The sequence below is a fragment of the Ruditapes philippinarum genome, unplaced genomic scaffold (genome assembly GCF_026571515.1).
Source record: "Ruditapes philippinarum isolate M1 unplaced genomic scaffold, ASM2657151v2 ctg151_1_1_1_1, whole genome shotgun sequence".
NCBI classification, from domain to species: Eukaryota; Metazoa; Mollusca; class Bivalvia; order Venerida; family Veneridae; genus Ruditapes; species Ruditapes philippinarum.
The window spans coordinates 49928-75536 of record NW_026852309.1 but is presented as its reverse complement, the minus strand read 5'-3'; the positions used below and the strand labels follow the sequence as shown (position 1 = coordinate 75536).

The 25609-nt window shown below is 33.2% G+C and overlaps 2 protein-coding genes across 4 annotated transcripts in view; one reads left to right on the top strand and one right to left on the bottom strand.

Annotated features, from left to right (window-relative positions):
• LOC132756240 (cytoplasmic polyadenylation element-binding protein 2-like) overlaps positions 1 to 2915 on the bottom strand; it is a 40243-nt gene extending 37328 nt beyond the window's left edge. For both annotated transcript variants that reach the window (XM_060747260.1, XM_060747265.1), the window contains exon 1: positions 1959 to 2915. In XM_060747260.1, coding sequence (XP_060603243.1) covers positions 1959 to 2831 — 873 coding nt within the window. In that variant the 5' untranslated portion in view covers positions 2832 to 2915. The remainder of the gene's footprint in view (positions 1 to 1958) is intronic.
• Positions 2916 to 7423: 4508 nt separating this feature from the next.
• LOC132756227 (E3 ubiquitin-protein ligase MARCHF5-like) overlaps positions 7424 to 25609 on the top strand; it is a 32340-nt gene continuing 14154 nt past the window's right edge. Inside the window, exons 1-4 of one of the 2 annotated variants that reach the window (XM_060747238.1) lie at positions 7424 to 7558; positions 12117 to 12316; positions 16802 to 17004; positions 18112 to 18242. In XM_060747238.1, the coding sequence (XP_060603221.1) occupies positions 12276 to 12316; positions 16802 to 17004; positions 18112 to 18242 (375 nt within the window). In that variant the 5' untranslated portion in view covers positions 7424 to 7558; positions 12117 to 12275. The remainder of the gene's footprint in view (positions 7559 to 12116; positions 12317 to 16801; positions 17005 to 18111; positions 18243 to 25609) is intronic. The other variant, XM_060747248.1, reaches the window with a different exon arrangement.

Below are 25609 nucleotides of genomic sequence, written 5' to 3'. Positions count from 1 at the left end.
AAGACCTCTGTTATATAAGGTGAAAAAACCCTGGTATTATAATCCAAAAAAAATTAATGTAAAATTGCATAATCTGTATTTACATACATAATTAAAGTAGTGCAATACACATGCTACATCTATTACTGGACTTAGAGAGCATATGGTGAAAATTTCTTTCAGTAATAAAACTATGAATCCTTAATTAGAGGTTAACATATGCAGCTATTTCTTTGTGTACTTATAATACGTAATTAAGTCAGTACTTAGACTGCAATTTATAAAAGCTTAGAATGAATACCAAAGATGCAAAGATACAGTCATTTGAAAGTGAATGATCAATCATTTTTATACCTACAGGAATCTTCTCTCTTTTATTAACAAGCCAGTACACAAGATTTTTAAAGAACTGTTAAAACTTCAAAAAAATGCCTGAAAAACTATCTTTCATTCCATACTGTTTATTTCTACAAATAAAATGACAATTAATAATGCTTTGTGCTACAACATGGTGAAAAAAAAGAGAAGAAATAAGATTTATGAAAGTGTTAGCTACAACAGCTGCTGTGAGATCATTACATTATGCCTTAATTTCATTGATTTCCAATCCCTTTTCTCAAAGCATCAGGTGTTCAATAGGGAGTACAATTTCAAATCCTAATTTCCAAGAGAGATGTTAACAGCTTAAGCTTCTTTCACATTGTGTATGTAATATCTGAAAAAATCCCATTGTATTAAATACCAAAGGAGTTAATCAATAATAAAACAAACAAAACTTGTAAAAATATTCAAAATGTTACCTACAGGAACTCTGGGAGATGTTTTTGGACAACTATGTGAAAAAAGTTATAATAAAAAAATAAAGAAAAAGTATTAGCCTTAAAAGAAGAATTTCATTAGAAGTTTATATATATGCAATATTATTATAAAGTATCAGTATATTCTTTTTACATTCATGTTCAATTGTTGTTTGCTCTGTATATATAACATGTAAATTACTAACCTTAACTATTTGAAATAGATATGGAAAACAAATTTTCAGTAAGTCATGTAGTAGTCATCAAACTAATCATCCCCAAAAATATCGTAATTGAATGAATTGACTTATATTCAAACTTTTGAAGTACAAATACCTCCAATTTGGTGAGGTCTTAGGCCCTAGGTTCAAAACCAACAGCCAAGAGGGGAATCTATATTCTAAATAAATTTTTTAAGGAATGGGTAGAAAATAATATACTCTTAAATGAGAATACGGCCAAATTTTTCATCCTGAAAAAATCATCTATCTTAGGATTCGAAGTCATATCAATAAAAAAAAACATATTTTGATCACTTTGATCAGTCTTTTGCATAATACAGGGTTTTTTTTCACAGGTTGGGGAAGCAGCCTTGCCTTTACTTTTGGGGGAAAATTACATGGTATATTTGCAAAAGGGAAGGAAAAACTTGATGTAAATTCAATTTTTGGGGAAAATTGCATGATTTTTATGCATTGGCTAATTACTGGGGGTTTAGAAATCTAGATGGCAAATCCCCAGTATCCCCCCATTAATAAATGACTCATGTATAACCAGTCTCTAGTTTTTTGTTGTTTTTTTTTCAAAATAAGCCTTTTGTGTACCTAGAAATCAAAGAAAACTAACTCAGTAAATAATCAACAGTAATTTATAGAGTTGAACTCAAACAAACAAATCGGAACACATTTAGTTTAGCTGACCCCGGAAGATAAATAATAAAAGCAGTACACACTTGATTTTTGGAGGACTTTTGCCCCCACAGCCCCCAAATCTCCATTCTTTTACATGTTGATATGCAAAACTACAACAAAATTCAGAATAACACTTAGAAACAGAATAAAAAGCATAGTTACACTCATTTAGTTCTGGGGTCCGCTAAACCAGATTCTATCCGACAAATGGTTTAACCTAATTACTGCTCTTGGTCAGAGCATAAATATAACTTTATTAGCATTTATATACCTGATATGACATAAAATTTTCTCTCTGTACTTCATCAATTCCTACGTAATCAACATTTGGCTTGGCAAAGGTAGCTTGATGTATCTGGCTCGGGAAAGAGGTACTTCTGCGAAATTTGGACGGTGCAATGACTGAGAGTGTCTGCTGATTCTGTGGAAAACTTTTTATATTCTTCAATTGTGCAAATGCAGGAATGTTCATATTAGGTACAGATCTTCTTTGATGTTGATGATGCTGCTGCAACTGTGCTTGCGTCCAAGGAGACAATGTAGCGTGAGCTTGGCCATGGGCGTTACTCCACTGTGGATAATTTTTGGCATTATTTAAGATCATACCCTGCTGCATTGGCCTCTGTGGAAAGTTGTGCTGAGCCGTGATAGCTCTTCTCTGGCCCAAACTTTGAGATGAGATCTGAGCAGCTTGCATGATATTTCCAGCATTTACAAGAGCATTTGGTGGCAAGTGTGAAAAACTAACTGTCCCATTAATACTTTGAAATGCCCCCTGACTAAAGGTATCCTCTTGAGGGGGCGTCCAGAAGTTCTGGCTAACACTTGCCAAAGATGTGATCAACTGTGCATTTGCATCTATTGGCGATGAGGACGTATTTATAACATTTTCAACACTTTTGTCGTCGTTATTGTATATTGAGACATCTGACTGTCCATTTTTAACTACATTTTCTCCATTTTGATCCGAAATCTGGTTACATGAAGGTGAAAGTTGCTGCTGTTTAGCAGCCGACTTTTCCAACAGGATTTCATCTTGCATCGTACGAGGAGAATTTTCAGGTGAAAACAACGACTGATTATTTACAAACCGGTTAAAATCCACAGGTGAAAGTGACTGTAATCCTACACCGTATTCCCCCATTAGACAAAAAGTATTTAATAAAGCTGGGGGATAATATAAAAACACAGCTGTGTTGTTCTGCTTCGCCACGTCCTCCGCGCTGAACTGTGCTATCACTAAAAATAAGCTCTGAGCCAAAGTCGATGAAATTATATTTCTTAATTCTTTAAAAAATTATTGTCATCTCAAAATCATAAGGTGTAATAAATAAATGTTAATGTTTACTGATATTAAGATTCCACAAGTTTTACAAATGGTGAAAAATGATTATCTAATGACAGTAAATGTATAGCCTCTAAACTAATTTGCATAAATTATACCCCTACCAGGGCCTTTACGGCGAAGGGGGCGTGTTTGTTTATTTCAAACACGTGCTTTAATGCACATGGCGTATCGGATTGTGAAATAATGCGCGCACGACAATGATATTGTTTGATTTTATTAACCTGTCAATTCCATACTGATTATACGGTCAATACACAGAATATATTAATATTCGATAAATGATCGGTAAATTCCGTAAGATGTGCATGTAGTAAGATGTGATTAAATTCATCTTGTTATTTTGAATTAGTTACACTGACCGTTATAGTGCAATAGGGTAAACCACTGGTATATTTTATCTGAATGTTCAACGTGTTATAGGATCGAGACAGAGTATGGCCAGTATTTTTTATTCATAACTATTTTCAACATGTTTTTTAAGTTATGGTTGTTCCATTTTTAATTTGTTTTGCACCTTTTTGTAAATACTATACATTTGTATATAATAATGTTTAAGAATTAATACTGAAAATTCATTCCGATGAAAATCAATAAATGTAATTATACAATATGAAATGTGATCATTCAGTGTTTCTTAGTTGGTTCATATCCGTGTAGACAAATTGCAAGCGCTTGACCATTTTCATTAAAATATACTTAAAAATAAAGAAAGACTTAGTCTTAAAAGAATGTCAAAAAAGGGGATCGAACCTCGGACCCCTCATGCATTAGGTAATCACTTAACCGACTGTGCTATTGCGGATGTTACAAGAACCTAAATTAATCTAGTGAAAGTTTTCTAAACGTAAGTGATACACTCCATATTAATTCTCGTAAAATAAACGGAAAAAAACGAAGTGGGATCGAATGTGTAAATGAGTGCTATAATATATTCATAATTGACAGGTCAATAAAATCAGACTATAGCTCCTGGTTAATTAAAATTTAGCTCACCCATTTTTCAGTATATTTCCATTTGAAATAATTATTTAATAATGTCAACGTTTGGCGAACGTTTGGTATTCACACAATATCATATGTTAATATGTATATTAAACTTATAAGCCGTGATATTAATTTTAGCTGACTTTTAAGCATATCCTTCATACCAATATAATTTTGTTGATATTTATACATATTACAATAGTGGATTTTTTTAGTTGGACTATTTTCGAAATGTAAAAGGTCTACGGTAAAAGATATGGCAATGTAGCTATGGAAAAATGCTAATTAATGGTATGAGGAAAGAAAGAGTATTTATATGGTAGTCAGAGCTAGGAAACCTGTATTTGACTAAGGGTGCATATGTCTGGTTAACCTATGTGGGGCTTGGACATATGGCGGGAGATTATTATAACTGCAACTATATTATGGTATATCTTATAAAACACGATGAGTCGATCACCAGCCCAGTTCTTCCTGCATGACTGTGACACTGGAAAGAGGTACCAATCCTACACCGTTATTTACTGGGTTTACATTTTGGTCTTTCTTATAGACAGGGACAATGACGACATGCTTCCAATCATTGGGGGCGGGAGCATATTAAAGGGAGATTTGGAAGATGTGTATGAGATCAGGGGCTGTTTTAATGTGAAGTTCCTTTAGAAACTTCGAGGAGATTTGAACCTTTAAAGAGGTTCCTTACTCAATCCTCTGTTATGTTGACAATTAGCATTTTCCGATAGTTTTGTGGAGTAAGCAGTTGCTTGCATGACAGGGTAAGACAGAATCAAATTGTTTATTTGATATGTCTGCTTTGGTTTAAGGACCTATGAAAGTTTTACAACTATTTTTCATGCTCGGAAATGGAATCCCTGAAGTCAGGGACGAAAATATTACTGCATGTTTGTAATGGTAATCTTGTCGTCTATATAAACAATATACACGCCTGTTTTCAATTTATGAAGTACTTTACTTTTTTCTTTAAGAAGGGAATTTTGATATAACAAAGCCTTGTGGTCCGGGTTATATGTGCAAACAACCGTTTATTTAGGGCCATATACCCTGTCAATAATCATTATATATAAAATATATACTCTGCTGAAATCAGCTCGAATAATTAGCTGCGAACTTTTTTTAAAGAACAACCTTGGGCAAAGTTGAAAAGGATATTTTGTTTAAAAAAGGAACAATCGTCAATTTAGTTTAAACAATTAAGCACCACTACTGTTATGGATAAACTAGATATTGAAAGTATTCTTAATTTTTTTTTAAAATATGTGTTGAAATCACCTTTGACTTATCTGCCGTGCGAAATTTGTGCAAGACAAAATGAAAGTGGTAAGTTAATTTAATGTGAGTACATTGTACTACTGGTGTGAAAAGATAATGAAATGCTTGGAGGCTGGGAAAACATAAAAGTCTTTCCAGTTGGGAAATTGGGGGTATCAGTACGATCAATGTGCGTATAAGCATAAAACTGACATGTATAAGTTCTCTCAATATCTGAATTTCGAAAATGTAGAAAAACAAAATGTTGCGTTTGCTTTTATTATAATTTTAATATGTCTGAGTAATTAGCCAGTATGATTTATTTTGTGCCAATATCAGATTGATATCGGCGCATAACTGGAATAAAATGTAAAAAAAACCGGATACATTAAGAGTTAATTGGACTTAGAACAATGCTTCACATATACACTTTATAATTTTCAGAATGGTTCACTTTTATTATTATTATGACTTTTATTCAATATAAACGTATATGATAATGTGGTCAAAATAAGTGAAATACGTTCAATCAAACCGAGCCTGCAACATTTTCAATTTTGCCGTGTTGGGCTTTCTTTAGGGATTCTGTATTTATCTATTTTATCATAAGTAAAGTCTAGATATCAAATCTAAACAAATTGAGCTATAGTAATTGTATGACATATGTACACGAAACAGTACTTGAATATGTATGGTTATCTTGCATTACGTGTTCTCGATCATATTTTCTGAAGTTCAGTCAGTTTAAATCATATATTAGGTTTAACACCTCAGATACCCTTTTAAAATTACATTTTATTTAGTTCCGCCCATTATTTTCTCGTTTAGGGCACACGCATTCTTTTACTTGGGGATCATACGGCGCTTTTCATGGAATGACACTACTGTGTCACATTGAAGGTTCCATGATAACCGCCGTATGAACACATCTGCGGATGTTTCTAAATTCAAAATTTATCCATTTTAGTGTTTAAATGTTTAATTCTGCTTAAGCCGGTGCTAGCGTGGACGGTAACTTGCAATTTCCATTACCCTCCATGAACAGGCTGAATCAAACCGAGCCTGCAACATTTTACAATTTTGCCGTGTTGGGCTTTCTTTAGGGATTCTTTTTTTCACTATTTTAACATAATATTTTCGCGGTAGATATTTCTACCATATGTCTCTATATCTGTCACCATACAGAACAAAGTAATATTCATCTTCAATGTTCTTGCTGTTAAAAATTTTAACATTTTTTCAATATTCTTAATTTTATAAGCAGATATTGATATTACTTATTATTTGTCACGTAAGGAGCATATCCAAATCAGGATTAACATATTTGTATAATGTACACAATTAACATTTTTCAGTCATTCTTGTATCAAATTGTCAATAAAAGAGTACAATGTAGATGAATTGGGTTCTTTTATAAGAATTATCCTAGGCATATCCGAAGCCATATTTGTTTAAAAGCATTTTAAATGTAGACGACCGGCCAGTTTGATTTTTTTATTGTTACAATCTTGAAGACAATATAAATGCATATTTAATCAAAATGTGACACCTATCAGCATACGATATGTATTGTATTGTATATGTATTGTGTATTGTGTATTGTGTATCGTGTATTGTATTGTATTGTGGAGGTTATCTCCCAAGTTCACGACACACATCTGCATTATCATTACTCGTAGAGAGTTTAATTAGGAGATTTGAAAGCGTTATACAGTTTGTTTTACATAATATTAGGACTTTTGTCTATCTAAATCGCCGATAATATTTTACAAACGATGTTTTGGATTAGGCCAAAGAACGTTATTACTACATTCCATTAGCCATTCCATTAGCCATTGTAATAACAGAAAAGGGATTCTTAATGGGGGGAGGATAATGTCTTGTCAGCAAAACATTTAAACTTAAGCTGCTAAAATCGAATTGAACTGACTTTTTTCAAGCTTTATATATCCAGAACAGACTGTATACTGATGGTAGCTCAGTTTTTATGTTTGCTAATAAACTTCCTTAATTTTATAATAGACTGTTCCAAATTCAAGTCAGAACTAATTAAGTAAAAGTTCTAAAAGATTTAGTGTTGTTCAACTAAAGACGACAACGATTGAGAGTTCTCATTATTCGCTTGTGAATACACTGAACTTCCGTTACTTTGGGAAAACAGTAATTTACGAGAATTTGTTATTTATTTCTGTATTTTAAGAAATTGAGATACTTTATGAACGATAAGAATGCCCGTTTTTCTTTCCTCCATTGCATAGATTGTATATCAGGTAAAAAGAAACAAAAGTCGCCGTGTAAGTCGCACCCACCCATCCATAATTATATTTGACACTCGTGACCAGGCATATCAATGATAATTTTCGACTTGCCAAAGCTATATTCTGAGATATTTTTGATCAGAATCTCGCTTTTTGATGGGAGATATTGGCCTTAAACAAAATAACACTATATCATAACACTAATCGTAAGGAATTACAGTCAACCCGGCCCCAAGTTAACCCGGCCCCAAGTCAACCCGGCCTCAAAATTGGTCAACCCGGCCCCAAAATTAGTCAATCCGCCCCACAGTATTTTTATTTGGTCAATGCGGCCCCAAAATTGGTCAGTGCAGCCCCAAAATCGGTCATTCCGGCCCCAAAATATGTATTTTTCAAAGAAAACTATTCAGGTCATTTTGTTGTATGATGGAATAAAATTATTAATTGAATATTATTAACTATAGAACAATAGTAAAAAAAAAAACACGAACTGGCATAAAAGTGTCGGTAAATTTAATTGCGCCGATTAAGACTTTAATACGCAATAGTGATAATGAATAATTATATAACATCAACAATTATATGTAACTTAACATTATTTCAGATGTGATAATCAAACAGTTTAAAGTAATCAATTAAAAAAAAAGGTATAGCTGTGAAAACAAATCCTTTAAATTCGATGTAAATTAAAGATGGTTTCATAAGTGTTAATGCGATAATTAGGAAGAAATGCATAGAATTTCGAGTTAAAAGGTTTGTATAAATTAAGTTTACAACAATCTGTTTTTCAGTTCATTTGAATGTTTTTATTGGATATGTTCATCAGTATATTTAATATTTGTTTCGTATTTTATTAACTTATTTTCAAAGAATATTTACTGTGTAAAAAAGTTTTGGAATATTACTAAGTGTTTGACAAATTGATATTTTTTGTGTTTAATCATTTAATGTCATTATGACTGATAACTGTATTGATTGTGGATTTATTGTGCGTGACAGACAGGAGGCAGTGCTTGCGATACCTGTGGTAAAAACAGTAAACTATGCACGTGTTATATAAAATAAATATTAAAAGATATCCTCGTTAAACTTTTGTTGTTGTTTTGTTGTGAATTTTTATTTATTTCTTGATAAGTGTTTATATTTTAAAGCCAAAAAATAATAAAAAAGGGGCTGGGTTGACCAGAAATAACAATTGTTTGGGGCCGGGTTGACCAATTTGGGGGCGGGGCTGACTTGAGGCCGGGTTGACTTGTAACTATCGTAAGTTGTGATGCATACAGACTAGGCTTCCCCTCTATGTCTGGTGTCTTGTTGTCCACTGCGGTATTTCTCTATTTCAGTATATATCACCAAGTTTGAACCTTTTCCACTGCCGGTGTTTATCAAATTTTGATTTTTAACTCATTTCTTGGATAAAACTGCGATAGTTTACTAGGAAGTAGGTTCCATGATTTTACAACTTTATTTATTTAAGTGAAGGAATTTTGTCTAAAAAGTAATTTTTCTACTCTAATCGGTTCCCTCGAATTATGTCATACGAGGTATCGTGAAGCTCCTAAATGTGATGGTCGACTGCGTAATTGATGTTTCACAGTTAAAAAGGCAATTTTAATGACGTTATAACAATATTAAAATAATTGTTTTATTAAAAAGACACAATAATTAATTAAGACAAGGGTATTTGCAAATGCAAATAAGGTTAAATCAACATATGTTGTTCTGGTAAGGTTTCGTGACGGGTAGAATCCAAATCTTTAATGCTGCATCAGATGAAAAACAAAAATGTTAATAAGCAGCTTATAAAGTTTTGGAAACCAGAACTACCATTCGGCCACCCTTAAAAATAAATCTGTTTGCTATTGCCGACCCAGGGTCACAAGGAGTGGGTCAGTAGGTCGACTTTTAAAAACATATATAAATATATGATTTTCATGGAACATATTAAGGCTAAGTTGTAGCAGATTAATTGTGAAAATTTGGACATCATCATCAACAAAGACATATTCGCTAGTAATCATAACATGAAATAAAAAATAAAATGACTTTGTAGACATAAATTCAAGCAGTCAAATTACCAATGTTGTACAACTAATTCTGCGTAAGTATTCCTACCGATGTGCTACAACTAATTCTGCGTAAATATTCCTGAACAACCTGGAAAAAATATATTTAATTTTAGTACAACACGGCGGTATTTCAATGACAATTGTTGCGATATGATCTTGAAGATTGTGCAGCAATACTTGACACAAAGTCTGCTATCATATCAGTAATGCATTATGAATGGACCACACTTCCAAATATTTATTTGTCTGTCAATTTCATGGCAGACTCCCCGCTGCTACCAGAAATATTTAATTGGGGGGTGGGGGCCTAAGTAATTAATCTGTGTCGGCAGTCATAAACCAAAGCACATTAAAACTATCATGTGGTAAACTAATGACGATATAAAAGCTTTATAAATATTCATTAGTTGAACCCAATTTCCATGCCTCAATTTGATACGTTCTATATTCTATAATAAGTTAATTGACGCACCATGCAGTAACTGTGTGACGTAAGGAAAATCCCTACCCTTGTTGGTCGCTATTTATGTAAATACTTTAAATAGTAACATCCTAATTTTATTCACGGAATGCCTCATTAATGTTCAATCTTTACGATATTACACTTTACTTGCTAGTTTTCGTATTAAATGTGTGATTTTCCTTCCGATTTTATTTTTGTTTTCGAGTGCCCTGACTGATTTAGCGGAAATAAAAAAAAAACTTTTTTTTTTGAGTTAAAAATTTTTTTGAGTCTGGACATTTTTGGCTAGTCGGTCAGCAATAGCAAACAGATATATTTTTAAGAGTGGCCAATCTATATGAGTATTACTAATATGAGAATTTATGATGTAAGGAAGTAAACTTTTTACCTTAAACTATATAAAAATAGATCACTTCAGTAACTCTTTGAGTATTCTGTTTAAGAATTTGTGTAGACAAGTTAGTAATGAGTGTTATACTTTCGCTTTTGTTACGGTAAGCACTTACGGAAACATGTTTTTTTTCTTAAGTAGGTATTTTAAAAGCTTTGAGAGAGTGTCATGATTTGATCTATTTCATCATATATTAAACCTCACTCATTAAGCATCAATACTTATCTCAGGTAATGACAATGTGCCAGTCTTTACATCATTCAAAGTTGACCTTCTCAACAACAAAGTTATAGGTAATCTTTTTATCAGTGAACAAACTCATCAATGTGAAGTACTACTTATATTAAGGCGCGGTCACACAGACCTCCACGGGCGTATCGTGGCTGAATAACGGCCAAAAATTTCTGCCCGTGAAGCAGACGCTGTTGGGCGCTTTGAGGTCTCGATAAAGACACGATACAGCCGTACTTTAACTGTCGTTACACGCGGTAAGAAATTCTCACGCGGTTGGCCGCGCGAAAAAGTTTTGGGCTGCCCAAAAATTTAGACTGCGGGTAATCGCGGACGGTACACGTGCTAGGACGTGCTACGGCCGCGGTTAAGACGTGGTTACACACGGTAGGATGCGAAATTTTAGCGGGTAATAGCTGGTGGAGCACGGTCATAGCACGTTTGTTCCGCGTCTGTACCGCGTTGTTATCACATGCATTAGCGTGTGTACCGCAAGTAAGCACGGATAAACGCCTTTCTCCGCGTAAACAGCGTGCCCCAATACCGGCCTAATCACGTTCAAGCGCGATTTGCCGACCATCGTCTGTTGTGCGCCAGACATCAAGGGGTGAACATGGATCCCCGTCACCGTAATGACCTCGTCTTGCTGCAACTGCTGTCTTCGCCCTCGGCTTCTTGATCGCACACTGCTTCTTCTTCTTGGCCGGGGAACTCGATGTGGGCTTCTTCTTCGGTATCATAGCTTGATCTTCACGGGACTGTGTCTTGAGCGGTTATGATTTCTACAGCCCGGTTCGGCTGCTTTATTGTACCGCCGCGCTTCACCCACGATAAGGAAGACTGTTCCGCGTGCATACCACGGGTAAACTGCGGGTAAGCCAATTTTGCATATTTTCCACCACAGGCAACCGCGGGCAAAAAAAATCGTGAAATTTTACCCAAGATACAGACGCGAAAGGCTGTGTGACCTGGCCTTTACTTAGATTATAATGTACAATGTAATTAATCATTCCGAAGTGAGGGCAAGTCGTTATTAGGCGAAAACATTACCTTTTTGCCATACAGTTGAATTCGGTTGGTTTTGTTGAATCGAAGATACAATTAAAACATCCATTTTCCCTTGTGCAGATAGCTGATTTTATTAATGTTTTGTTACAAAAAATGGCATAGCATTATCAAAAAGCCTTGCAGAGTAAAAGAGTGTAGGCTTAAATGGTTAAGTTGTCTGCCTTTCAATCAAAGGATCCTGTGTTCAAAGCCCACTTGGTCGCAACAATGTTTCCTCATATGATGCAGTATTGGTTAGTTCAAGGAATTGGTGTAGAGAGGGCTTCAAATAAGCTATAAGCTTTCATCACAATTAAGCTAAAATAATGTGTTTTATAGTAAACTAATATGTTACGAATTGCTTTTCAGAAGGAAAATCCTCTTGTGGAAGTTACTGGAAAGGCCTTCGACTCCAATCATAAAAAGGAAATGGAAGTGCCATTACAGATTCATTGAAACTTAAGTTACAGTGAAACAAGTAAAATACAGTAAATCGGAAATATAAACTTTGTAACAAATCAATTCAACATGTCTCTAAGTAGGCACCAGGATGACCCAGATGATTCAAGGTAAGACGTCTTTTTTTGTATGTTTTGTTGAAGACTCCTTCTGCACTGCAATGTATTATCAAGAAGTTTTGCTTTTGGTCTTTTGTCCTCAGTGTTGTAGCCATTTGATCTCATCCTTGGCATATCTAAATGAGGGACACCGAGTTGCTCTGGATGGACTCTGTCGAGGCTCAGAGTCCAGCACTGAATTTCCCTGGAGGGATCCCAAAGATTCAACACCACATCGGGAAATACTGTTTGACCTATATGAATTCGATATTAAACATTGCCCTATTGTCCAAGACAACCAAAAGTTTTGTCAGAACACATGCACTTCCTTCCTTGTAAGACTAATCTAATTTCATCATAAGTTAATTTATTATATGGAAATAAATCTAGTTTTAGTGAATCAATTCTGTGATTCCAGAAAGTTTTGTCTAGACCTGAACTTGTTTGTACTGTGATGCAGTTGTAAAATGTTACCCTACACTGTCACTTCATCTTGCTTGTTTCTAGTCTTATTGTATTATCTTGATCCCTAGGGTAGTTCAGTCCAATATATTCACATTCACTACACCTGAAAATAAGTAAAATACTGATGTTTAACTTCCAGAAAATAAACAGAGCTTCTTCTTCTAAAGTACACTACGGCATATATGATTTGCACAAAGTACATGTATGATTGAGGGATAGACAATGTATTTATTTTAACAATTTATATATCGCCCCATTAAAGCAAAAAGGTACCAAGTGACATTTTCATGTTTTCGAGAAAATCGCGTTTAAAGATTTGAAGTTCCATATCAAATCAGGTTTTTACACCATGGCAAAGAAACTTCACATATATTTAGATAATATTTGAATGTACATGCTCAAAAAGTTGTAAAGCTTATATATTACTAATTAGTGATAATTAATCACTAAGGAAATTTACCCTCAGATGTACTGGTAACCAACCAACTTCCTCAAAATGAGCCCTCCCTATATGAGTACGGGGACTGAGATTAAGTATAAATCTCACCAACTTATTCTGTGTGGCCTGAAGTCTATTTTTTAGATTTTGACTCAACCCTAAATACCAGGAGGCACACGCATAATCAAAATGACATTGTACTAATGAAGAAACTAAAAGTTGTTTAGTATACCTATTTAAAAATGAACTTTTTCTATATAAAAACTTAAGTTTTGCATTGGCCTTCTTAATTACCTGGTTGGCTGTAGACTCACCAGATAGACATTGATCTAGGTCAGCACCTAAGTATTTAACAGATTTGGTGGATGTTATTGTAGTACCATTACATACAATATTTAGTTGATCACATGACCTAAGTCTTGGTTTAGACGCAAATAAAATAGACTCTGTCTTTCCAAGATGTAAGGAAAGTTTATTATCAGTGAGCCACTTACTCACACTGCTAAGATCATCAGTAAGCTGAGAGGTAATATACTGGATATCTTTACCTGATACTAAAATACCTGAGTCATCAGCATATAGAAGCAATTTATTACGAACCACAGCCTCCATATCATTAACATAAATCAAGAATAGGAGAGGGCCAAGGATCGAACCTTGGGGTACCCCACAAGTTACATTGGCGCTAGATGAAAGTACACCGGAGACATTGACCATTTGTGTACGGCTAGATAAGTAAGACCTAAACCAGTGAATAACATCACTAGAAAACCCCATAGCATCAAGTTTCATGAGTAAAATATCATGATCGACAGTGTCGAACGCTTTTTGTAAATCTAAAAGGACCATACCAACATAATTACCTTTATCCATTTCAAATTTAATGAAATCTGTAAGGTGTAAAAGGCAAGTGTCAGTAGAATATCTATGTCTAAAACCAGACTGATGGGTATAAAGTAGGTTTTTCTCTGATAAGTAACTCTCTACTTGGTCATAAATAATTCTCTCAAGGACCTTGGACACTACACTTAAAATAGACACTGGTCGATAATTACCAGGTTCAGTCTTATTATTTTTTTTATACAATGGAACAACACGGGCAGACTTGAGATCATCTGGAACAATACCAGTAATAATGGACAAATTAAGTATATGAGTAAGGGGTTCAGCAATGTTGTGAACACAATCCTTTATAAATCGCGCAGGTATACCATCCAAGCCTGTAGCTTTATTGGCCCCTAGTTTATTTAAGTACTTAATTACAGTTCTCTTAGTAACAACAGATAAAGAAAAACTGTTACGTACAACACCCTTTTTACTATAAAAATATAATATAAAGTTTCTTCCAAAATTATTCAAACTAGTAGGAAGTTTTTCAACTAGCATAACCCTTTTTTGTCCTGTTTGTTGGTTAAGTGGCATTATAATTATGGAACTCTTTTGGGATAATTTTCTTTGCACACAAAGAAACAAAGTCATTTTTCTTTTGAATAGAAACTGGCGGTTTGCTATCATAACTTCATGTCTTGTTCACCATTTGTCCAGTGATACTTTCTTTCTGTCTAGATTCTGTATTCTGAACTTCTATTTCCATAAAATCTTCAGCATTGAAGCTGTAATTTACAATTACTGACTTTGGGCTTTCCTTTGGTACCTGTATCTATTTCACCTGTAGCCAGTTTACTCTTTGTCGGTCTATGGATGTTTTGAGTCCCAGACAATGTTTCTTAATGAAGTATTTGAAATCAAAAACATGGTTATATTTCATTGGCACAGCAATGTATGGCTATGATTTTCTGGCCAGTGATATAAAAGAGAACACAACTGAATGATACATAATTATACAGGAATTATTTTCTTTGCCCCTTCAAGAGTCAAGTTGTCACTCCATCTGTGAGTGACCCGATACAATAAATTTGTGATGATCAATCTTAAACTTGGAACTTGTGTTAATATATAAGAAGAGACACAGCAAGGAATCAATTTCTGTTTTGGCCCCCGTATGAATCAGAAAAATAGATGACTTATTTGACATTGCCACTCTGGCAAGTAAAAAAGGGTTTTTTATTAAGCAGGAAGCTATTTCACATGCCTCTCTTTGCAGTTGGCTTTATCCCATACATGACATACAACATTTTTGTCTCATAAGGAATATACTGTCAAGTTGGGTAGCAACAGAGTTTTTCTTGAATAGTAAAGCTCACTCACCAATGAGCGAGGGGTTGTTTCAAAGTTTTGAGATCAAAACATGCAACATAAACATGCAACATAAAGCATGTGTCACCTTTTGCTCCAACTTTTTTTTTAACCTTTTCTTCTTGTGAATTTTCTTTTGTTTTGATGTTCAATATATTGTTCCTTGATGTGCCTACTGCCTTCCTGTATATATGTTGCTTTTATTTCTTTCATTTCACATTCAATAGATTACAGTGTCCACATCTTTTTAATGTTTAAGTCATAGTCATGAGATAGGTATTGTTTCTTTCAGTAATTTTTCTTGTATAATGATATTTTATTTTAGGAAATTACTCTTTATGCTGTTTCACCAATTTAACTGTATCATAATCTAGTTTATTTGCAGATGTACGCTTCCATGTCATGTTTCTCCTACCATATAACCCATGTATCTTGTTGGCAAGAGTATAGTCAATTACTTTTCTTTTTATGTCCACGTTTTTGTGAAGAAGTCATTTATACACTATCATTATCTTCACACTGTTATCATTCCTCAATTTAAAACAGAAACAATACTCTGGGATATATTGTTATATTTGATGTCCTTATCAACATCTAGATTGTGTATTCATTAAAAAGCTAAAAGGTACCAAGCAAACAATTTAATATATAAAATAATCTTAAGGGTCGTAAATTCTTTGTGTGCAGAAAGGGACCATGTGACACATGGTTCCTTTTTGCATTAAAATAAGTGCTCAAAACTTATATAGTCATTCAATGCAAAAAGGTACTATGTGACACTTGGTACCTTTTTGCTCAAACTGGTATACATATGGTACCTTTTTGCATTACTAAATGGGAAAATATTGACATTGTACCTTTTTACATAACCTTATATGTCTGTAAATAAACATGATACTACCTAGATATTTCTACAGATTAAAGATAACATTAAAACATAATGAAAAATGTTAAAAGGTCATTTTTGGCCAAAATGTCGCTTGGTACCTTTTTGCTTTAATGGGGCGAATTATATAAATAAATCACAATATATTAAACTATATTGTAAGATATATACATGTAGTTTTGAGGGGAAGGCTTCAAATGCTAAACTCTATGTGTGTTTATAGTGATGATGCCAGGCATATGCCTCCAGTAACTTAGAACTTAGTGGTCTTCAAGACCATGTAATTTGGCCTTCGTAGCTATGTAATTTAACTACGCCTTTAATACATACATTTAGGCTGCTTAATTATATATTTTGACATGAAGGGCCATATTAATAACATTAGATTCAGTTCATTTTAATGCAAATTCATTTTGAAAAGAGTTATTATTTAGAATAGTGATTTATAGTGCATATTAAATGTTACTTGACATTTCTAGATAACCCATTGCTAAATTGTTTTGCATTAAAGATCATGTTGGGTGTGTTTTGCCACGGATGAAGATGATCGCACTGCCATGTGGGTAAAACCCTGCCGGTGTCGTGGCACAACTATGTGGGTACATCAGAACTGTCTTCAGCGGTGGATCGATGAAAAACAGAAGGGAAATAGTAATGCCAAAGTGGCATGCCCCCAGTGCAATACTGAATATATCATCATATTTCCTAAATTAGGTATGTGCGATACTAAATTATCATCATGTTTCCTAAACTAGTTATGTACAATACTGAATATGCGGAATACATTTTTTGTATGTCATTGTATTTCCGGAACTAGTTATGTGCAATACATTTCCTTAAGTTGTTATGTGCAATACTGAATATATTTCCTAGCTTTGTTATGTGCAATACTGAATATATCATTGTATTTCCATAACTAGGTATGTGCAATACTAAATATATAACAAAGTATGTGTAATACTAAATTTATCATCATATTTCTTAATCTAGGTATGTGCAATACAAAATTTACCTTCATATTTCCTAAACTAGTTATGAGCAATACGGAATAAATAATGTAGTTCATAAACGTCATGGTACATGTATGTGCAATACTGAATATATCATCTTACATTTGTATTTCCTAAACAAAGTATGCGCAATATTATATGGAATATATAGTTTTTGAATTTTTCTGCATTGCATGGATTTAACCTTTGGGTTGGTTTTGGGGTATTTGGGGTCAAGGTCACTGAATATTAAAAGATTTTTTATATACTTCTCTTAATACAGCCTTAATTTTATAGACTGATATCCCAGATGTATTAAGTATTTAGTTACCTTGCATATACATCTATACTTTGGTGTGATTTTGAAGTTGATAGGGGTCATGGTCACTAGAGCAAAAAATTGAATCTTGCACATCTTCTACTTTGATGGGATTTGAAGTTGATAAGGGTCAAGGTCAAGGTCACTAGAGCAAAGAATAATGAATTTTGCGCATTGAGATATACTTCTGTATTTAGCTGTGTTATAATGGCATATGTGAACATCTGTAAGTGACATCAATATTCTTGTTATATCCTTAAATGGTTTTATGATACATGAAATCATGCAAGATTGTCATATCATTTAAATTGAGATGAAACCTTACAGAAACTATTTTGATTAATATATTTTACATATAATGTTACTGTAAACTACATGTTCTTGGTTATTGATTAAAAGACCCTTGTATTCACCAAAAGGTCATGTTTCTGTAAAATTAAAACTTTAAAGTGTAATACATGTAATAATTTATTGTGTTATATCCCTATCTTGTATATTTTATATGTTTTCCAGGTACTTTGATATCAATAATGGAGCCATTAGACCGATTGATCAACAAGACCTGTCCATTTGTAGCTGGTGGTATATTTATAGGTTCATTATACTGGACGATGGTCACTTATGGTGCTGTAACAGTCATGCAGGTAATTTTCCAGACCAGTATTTATTCTTGGTGTGTCTTTTCTTATGTGCCTAATTGCCATTTGGATACAAGAGTCTTCTTAAGATCCTTTTTTTAGCTCACCTGAGCACACAAAGTGTTCAAGGTGAGCTGTTGTGAACTTGTGATCACCCTGTTACAGACATTCATTTATAGAGCTACAAATTTTGCTCAAATGGTTCTGGTTTGCTGAAAAGATGCCCAAGTGAGCTAAAAATAGAAATAAGTTTTAAATGACACCTCCTCAGTCGGTAAGTAGATTTTGATGAAACTTTACAGAAATGATTCTAAAGGTGGTCTTTTACTAAAATTCTAAAATTGTTAATATTTGCTAAACAAAATAGCCTTCAGAGCTTAAAATAGAAATATCTTTATCTTAACCACTTGGCAGATTTTAATGAAACTGTACATCAGCAATCATCATTAGGTAGTTCTTAAAATCGTTTTGCTGAACAAGATGGCCGCCATATCGAAAAAATAAAAATCAAGTTGAGATTTTGTGATCATTGTGTCTGGAGTTTGTCCTTATACATGTATGTATTGAGAGCAACAACTTTGAAATTCAAACTAAAATAATATGAACAGTCACATTTTCAGACGCAGAATTTAATTTTGAAATCTTTTGAGCTAGATTTTGACATTCTGACCTACTTCCTTAGGTTTGGAGGTACTGCTTTGAAATTCGGACCTTTTAAACAATTTGACATGCAATTGTCTGCTATATATTAATTCATTGCATGTATTTCTCAGAAAAGTCTATACAATAAACTAGGGATGGCAACAAGTACTGATTTCAGTATATGAGTACTCGGTCATTCTTTTGATTGACCTCTTGGTTACTTGAAAGATTTGTCTTAGGACTTTGAAAATTTATAACCATTTTCCATCTACATATTTATGTCAAACCAGTCATGAGAATGGAGACAATTATTTATTTTCAAAAATAAAAAAAAATTGTTAATTTAAGTGTAATGAAGTGAATTATGGTTTCAAGTTTCCATAAGGCATGAAAACGAACATTTATGTATTATTTGTTAAATAATTATTTTTTTATTTATTTTTTTTTTCTGAATGTTTAATTTATTTCCATGGTTTCACACAAAGATACTCCACGGTCTCCTGTATCAGTCAACTTTATTTACTTACAGATTACATCTGCCTCAGCAATTCCTAGAGAATAACATGAACTTTTAATTGGTTAATTGCTGTTTGTTTTCACCTGGCAGGATTATATGCTTAAAAAGAATTTGTTTGAACTGTTATTGAATATGCTTGCTTTGGGTTATTGTCAAGAGCTCATTACACGCTGTATAAATGTTGATTGATTGAAAACAAAACAGAGTGATGACTGATTGATTGATAGAATCAATAATGAATTGATTAATGGAATGAATTGTTGGTTAAATAAATACCAATCAAGCAGGGATGTTATTGTAATTCTGTATAGTTTATATTGTTAATTTATTGACATTTTAATTCTCCTTGTGATGATACAATCAAGGTCACATGATTGACCTTTAACCCTGCTTAATTTGCATAATGGGCTTGTCTTACATTAAATAGTATAAAATTAAGGGATTTAGATACAATGCATAAAAGATATTGTTGGGTTTCCAAGATTTGCCCTGCCCTAGATTTTACACAATTTCTGTTTATGTCCAGTTGTCTTAAAACAGCTATTGTCAATATAATTGTTATTAAATGATAAAAGTTTTTGAATATTATTAAATGATAAAAAGTTTGTTAATATTGTTTCATTTAATGTTATATAAAACTCAAAGAGTGATATAAAGTCTTAAGATTTTTTTAATGAGACACATAATAAAGGAAAACAACTGGAATTTTTTTTTTAATCATCAAAGAACTTTTATGCACATGTATCTGCAAAATATAATTTTGAATTACTAGAAATACAGCTCATCAAATTTGCAATGTCAAAAATTTTTAGGGTAACAAATCATGGCCAACCGTGGATTATAAAGTTCATCAGCCACGTGCTACCAGGGTGCCAGGATGTGCAAGCTAGTCTTGACTTTATAATGTTGGCATAAGCAAAAAGTCAATGTTGCTGCCATTTGAAAGATTTCAGATTCAAAGTGTAGTACAAATTTAGTGGTGTACGGTTTAACAACAAAGTGAGTCAGTGCCAGATATAGTAAAAAAACATGGCTTAAAGTTTTCAGGAATTTTTTCTCAAGTTAAGGATTTTAATACTCCATAAAGCCCCCCCCCCCCTCCCCCTTTACCTTCCCCTGACCCGACTTTCTGTATAATACACAAGTCTGGGATCTAGGATGTGTATTCTGGTATGGATGAAAGTAGATGAAAAAAATGTTGTTGTTTTTTTACCTTTTGAGTTTCCAGGATTTTTTGCTTTTTTTAACTTCTTTCCATTAAACAAAAGTTTTGATTCATATGAAAGAAGGGATTTATAATAAGTAATAGTAATTACTACAAACTTTTACTGACAACCCAATAGCATAAAATTTGAAACAGGGCAATCAAGGTGTATTGATTTCTGACATAGAAAAGGTGTTAATACTTAATTATGCAGCACATAAGACATCTGTTACATGAAATCTGTTACACCTAGCACCTACTTTGTCAACAGGAGGCACTTTTACATGTTTTTCTTTGTTTTCCATACTAGTGAATGCTTTTTTGTTAACCAACTTTTGATGATTTTGCATAAATGTGTTATGAACTCATAATTTTTTTTATGGTATTTATATTAAAAGTCCAATTTATTTTAAAACTTGTTATATTTTCATTGTAAAAAATAATCAAAAAACATTTACTGATGGTTCAAGAACAAAAATTATTCAGAATGGACATTTGGTTTTGTCTCTTTTAAATGATTGACATGTCGCAGGGTGAGAAAGATGTGCAGCCTGACCAGGACCATGGCTTTACCACCTGAGCTATCTAGCCGCTTACACATCTTCTCCCCTAAAAAGTGAACAGTTCTGAACCTTGCGGACATAAGTCCATTTTAAATATTTAGCATGGCAAAGGATTAAATTAGATACAGTGTTAAAGACTAAGCCAAATTTAAGAAAAAAAGTCTCAAGAACCAAATTTAATTAAGGACCTTTTAAGATCAAACAGATAATACTCTGTGCTTGTAACAAAATATGTGCATGGATATACCCAAAAACATCAAGGAAAACACAGAAATTATTGAAGTTTTCATCTATCTATCTTTATGTAACTGTTATCGGCATCACAGAATATTTTATCAAATTGGTCGTAAAACTATATTATACTCATATCTGCCTGGTATAGTAAGTCATTAGTGTTATTTTATTACCCAAATATAGATTTCTGGGTGTAGCGGAATTGTGTTCTAGTCACCTAATGAGCCATTTATTCAGGATTGAGGGCAGTGTTCTAACTTTTAATCAATATATGAACCGCGTCATGACAAAACCAACATAATGGGTTTGCGACCAGCATGGATCCAGACAAGCCTGCGCATCCATGCAGTCTGATCAGGATCCATGCTGTTTGTTTACAAACTCTAGTAGAGAAACTGATAGCGAACAGCATGGATCCTGATCAGACTGTGTGGATGAGCAGGCTGGTCTGGATCCATGCTGGTTCGCAAGCGCATTATGTTGGTTTTGTCATGACGCGGCTCATTATATTATATTCTCAGATGGGTATCATAGGAATATTCCATCAAAACAAAAATCAATTTCTTATAATGATTTTTTTTTCATAATTTTATATGGCAATTCAAAGTTCTGAATGGATATTTACAATACATAATTATGCATAATATACATGTATATATTTATAGCTATTTTGAAAATGAAATTTTAGTTTCTTCTATGCATGTAAATATATTTATGGAATAAATAAAACAGTATCTTCCAGTTATGAATATTCATAGAATATTTATATAGAACGGATCAATATGCATGAGAATGCATAATGAAAACATCTGTTGCAGAATATTGATTAGGTGTGTTTCAGATATGCATTGCCAGGGCAGTATTGACATCTGTTATGAGAAGAATATAGACAGAGAACAATAATTAAAAGTGTCATGATTGAAGGGAAGATAATAACGCTTATTGATCAGTCGGGAAATATATAGCAAAATGGCATTTTATAGAGATGATTTATGGTCTCTTATTGGTGTAATCATTGATGGATTTAGTAAAAAAATGGAGGCCACTTTGCTATCAAAGAACTTCTCAGAAATTAGCTGTCATTAGCTTTTGATTAGAGCTTTCATTCAGTTGTCAGAAATTCATTAAAAAGTAGATTATAAGGAGGTTAGAATTTCAATAAGAATAAACAAAAAATAATGAAAATTTTAATAAAAATGGCTTCGTATTTCTAAAAAAGAACGAAAGATGATTTTTTTTTCTCCTTCCCTTCTTAAAAAACAATATATTAATTCAAGATGAAACAAGCATTTGATGTTATTATTACATTTCTTTTTCTCTCAGAATTCGACAAACTAAAAGTGCTCCCATCATCGGGTTTTCATATGTTGTTTTTTTTCCATCAAACTTGTAACTATTCTCCGTGTTCTTTACCCTGCCAACTACTACTGTAAAATAATAATCTAGTTTCCTTATTGTTTATTATATAAGGTAATGTGAGACCATAAAATTATGCATGTTCATGTACTTTATACATTAAATTTTTAATTGGAGAAAAAACAATGTTTTTTTTTTTTTTTGGTGTTGAAATTCTTTTTATAAACTCTTCGCATGACATCCACAAAGTATATTAATTTGCCCCTTTATTTAAGGAAAATAACAATTTGACTTTTGGGAGGGCAAGAAAAGCCAAATTATGCAGTTCCAGCTAATGCTGATGCTAATGCTACTGTAAAGCTAATAATGCTATTTAAAGAAAAGCTACATGTATATGATTTTTTTGAGATAAAACTGCATTTTAAGCAGTCAAAAAAAAGGGTGGAACCTGGTTGCATGGGTAGAGTCTGTTGCCACTTGTAGGCTTAAAGTTATATTATAAAGGTATGATAAAAAGAAGAAGAGGAAGGTTGTTAATTTATGCAGTTGCACAAACTGACAAAGCTATCCATGACTAGCTTTTGTTTATACATGTACCGCTAGTATAGTGTCAAACTATCTGGCACTAATAATGAAGTCTGACCACCCTTTGTATTGTAATCCCCTATAGTAGCAATGGACTGGCCCAAACAAAAAGCAAGGCAAGGCCATTATAGTTATTTAGCAAGGTAAGGTAGGTGCAAATCATGATAATGATAATTTGATTGGTCTTGTATGTCTATAGTTATTATCTGGTATGCCTGTACTCTATGGTATGTTGTTTATCCATGGCTGGATTCTACTTGTCTGAAAGCTGAAAGTTTTTGGCCTATGTTCATAATAATAAATGTCTAATCATAGTCTTACTCTATTAATGAATCACTTATTGTGTACTGGTGTAAACTGGTAGTTAAATTTCTACTGTGCAGTGGTTGGTGTATGGTTTTTAGCTAGCTCTATCTGCTATTGGTAATGTAGGGGAATATGTTTATTGTATTCTGGTGTCTTTATAAATATAAAGGCAAGTGTGCTATATATCCAGCTATCTTACGGAATGTCGTTGGTTCTACTTAGTTGCCCATTTGTGCGTAAAATAATGCATTGAAAGTCACCTGAGGTCTTCCTTCACCAGTAAAGCTGGAAAGTCACCATATGGCCTTTATTGTGTTAGTGTGACTTAAGGCTTAAAATTTAACGTAAAAACTGCCTTCATTTCATAAAATTTTGTAAAAAAGGTTGAAATCCCTTTCTTTTGAATCTGACATTATTTAGAATAAGATCTATTTCTCACATGATGTTTCATGTTTTCAGTCTGAAATAACTTTTCTGTGGTTTCTTTATATGAGCCGCGTCACGACAAAATAAGGTAATGCGTTTGCGACCAGCAAGGATCCAGACCAGCCTGCGCATACGTGCAGTCTGATCAGGATCCATGCTGTTCGCTTACAAACCCTATTACAAGTAGAGAAAGTGATTGCGAACAGCATAGATGCTGATCAGACTGCGGGGATGCGCAGGCTGGTCTGGATCCATGCTGGTTGCAAACCCATTATGTTGGTTTTGTCGTGACGTGGCTCATATAATTGTGAGATCAAATGGTGGTTGAAAACAGAGAATTGTTCACCTTTTCATAAAATCAAAAAACTTTGCCCATTTGTAGTTCAAAGTATTTAAAGTACTTAATATAGGCTATGGACCCTATTTGAAAAATTCAAAATGGCCACCATTTTTTAAGATGGCTGCCAACATGTCCTAAAATCAAGAAAATGTTCGGTTGTTGACTGTTTTTGGTGATACTTAATAATACAAATGGAATATTACAATATTCTATTAGCCATTGATTGGATATTGAAACCTAAATACATGAATAGGATAAATATGTTATTGAGATATTTTATTATGACACATGTTAAGCCCTTACCATACTAAATAATCTTCATGTAGACCTGTGTCCATTTGGACAAAACTTTTATGGAAAATATATAAATATCTACTAAATAATAATAGCATACAGCGCAGATCATGACCAGACGGCACATTAATGTCTATTGCCTAACATTAAACTTGTCTTTATAATTTTTTCCTAGGCTTTATTTAGTTTTAGTTTGAGTCTCTATGAAATAAAATCACAACTCTTTGATAATCTTGTATATGTGTAATCATTAGCAATATTTAGTTTACTAGGTGCATGAATCTTTGCAAGTAATAAATTGAATATGTCATCTTTCTTTAAAAAGTGCACTAATGTAAGTTCAATATTTTGTCGACAAAAAGTATTTCTGTGGCATTATATTGTCGTACAAAAGTTGAATAGGTGTCTCGGCAATCCTTTAAACATTTGCTGGAACGCTCCTAGTGATCATTTCTATTGTCAGTTGACAAACTTGCCATTATATGATACCTCACTGACATGCCCATATCAGACAATCCTGTGGTTATTTATAGAATCTACTGAAACTTTAAATCTGCGAGTGATTGCATCCGCATAAGAACTTAAAAAAAATTCTGAGTCTTCTGGAAAATTAATGGTTTTTGCCATTCATAGACATGAATTCTTTTTAGTCCAGTCATTCTAGCCCGAAAATGGCCAAAGGTAGAAAAAATTGCAAAAGAATTTATTTGCATGTTTTTAAGTATTTTTATATGTGTAGAATAACGTGATAAGGGTTTAAACTGTTTTGCTTTGGCGGAAAACACTCAAATATTTGAAATAAAACATGCCTTAAACTTTTGCTAGAATTAGACTGAATTGACAGAGCTGGTTTAATTTTTCTATGTTTTTCCGTTTAAATTGTTCGTTTCATTGTTTTTGAGCCAT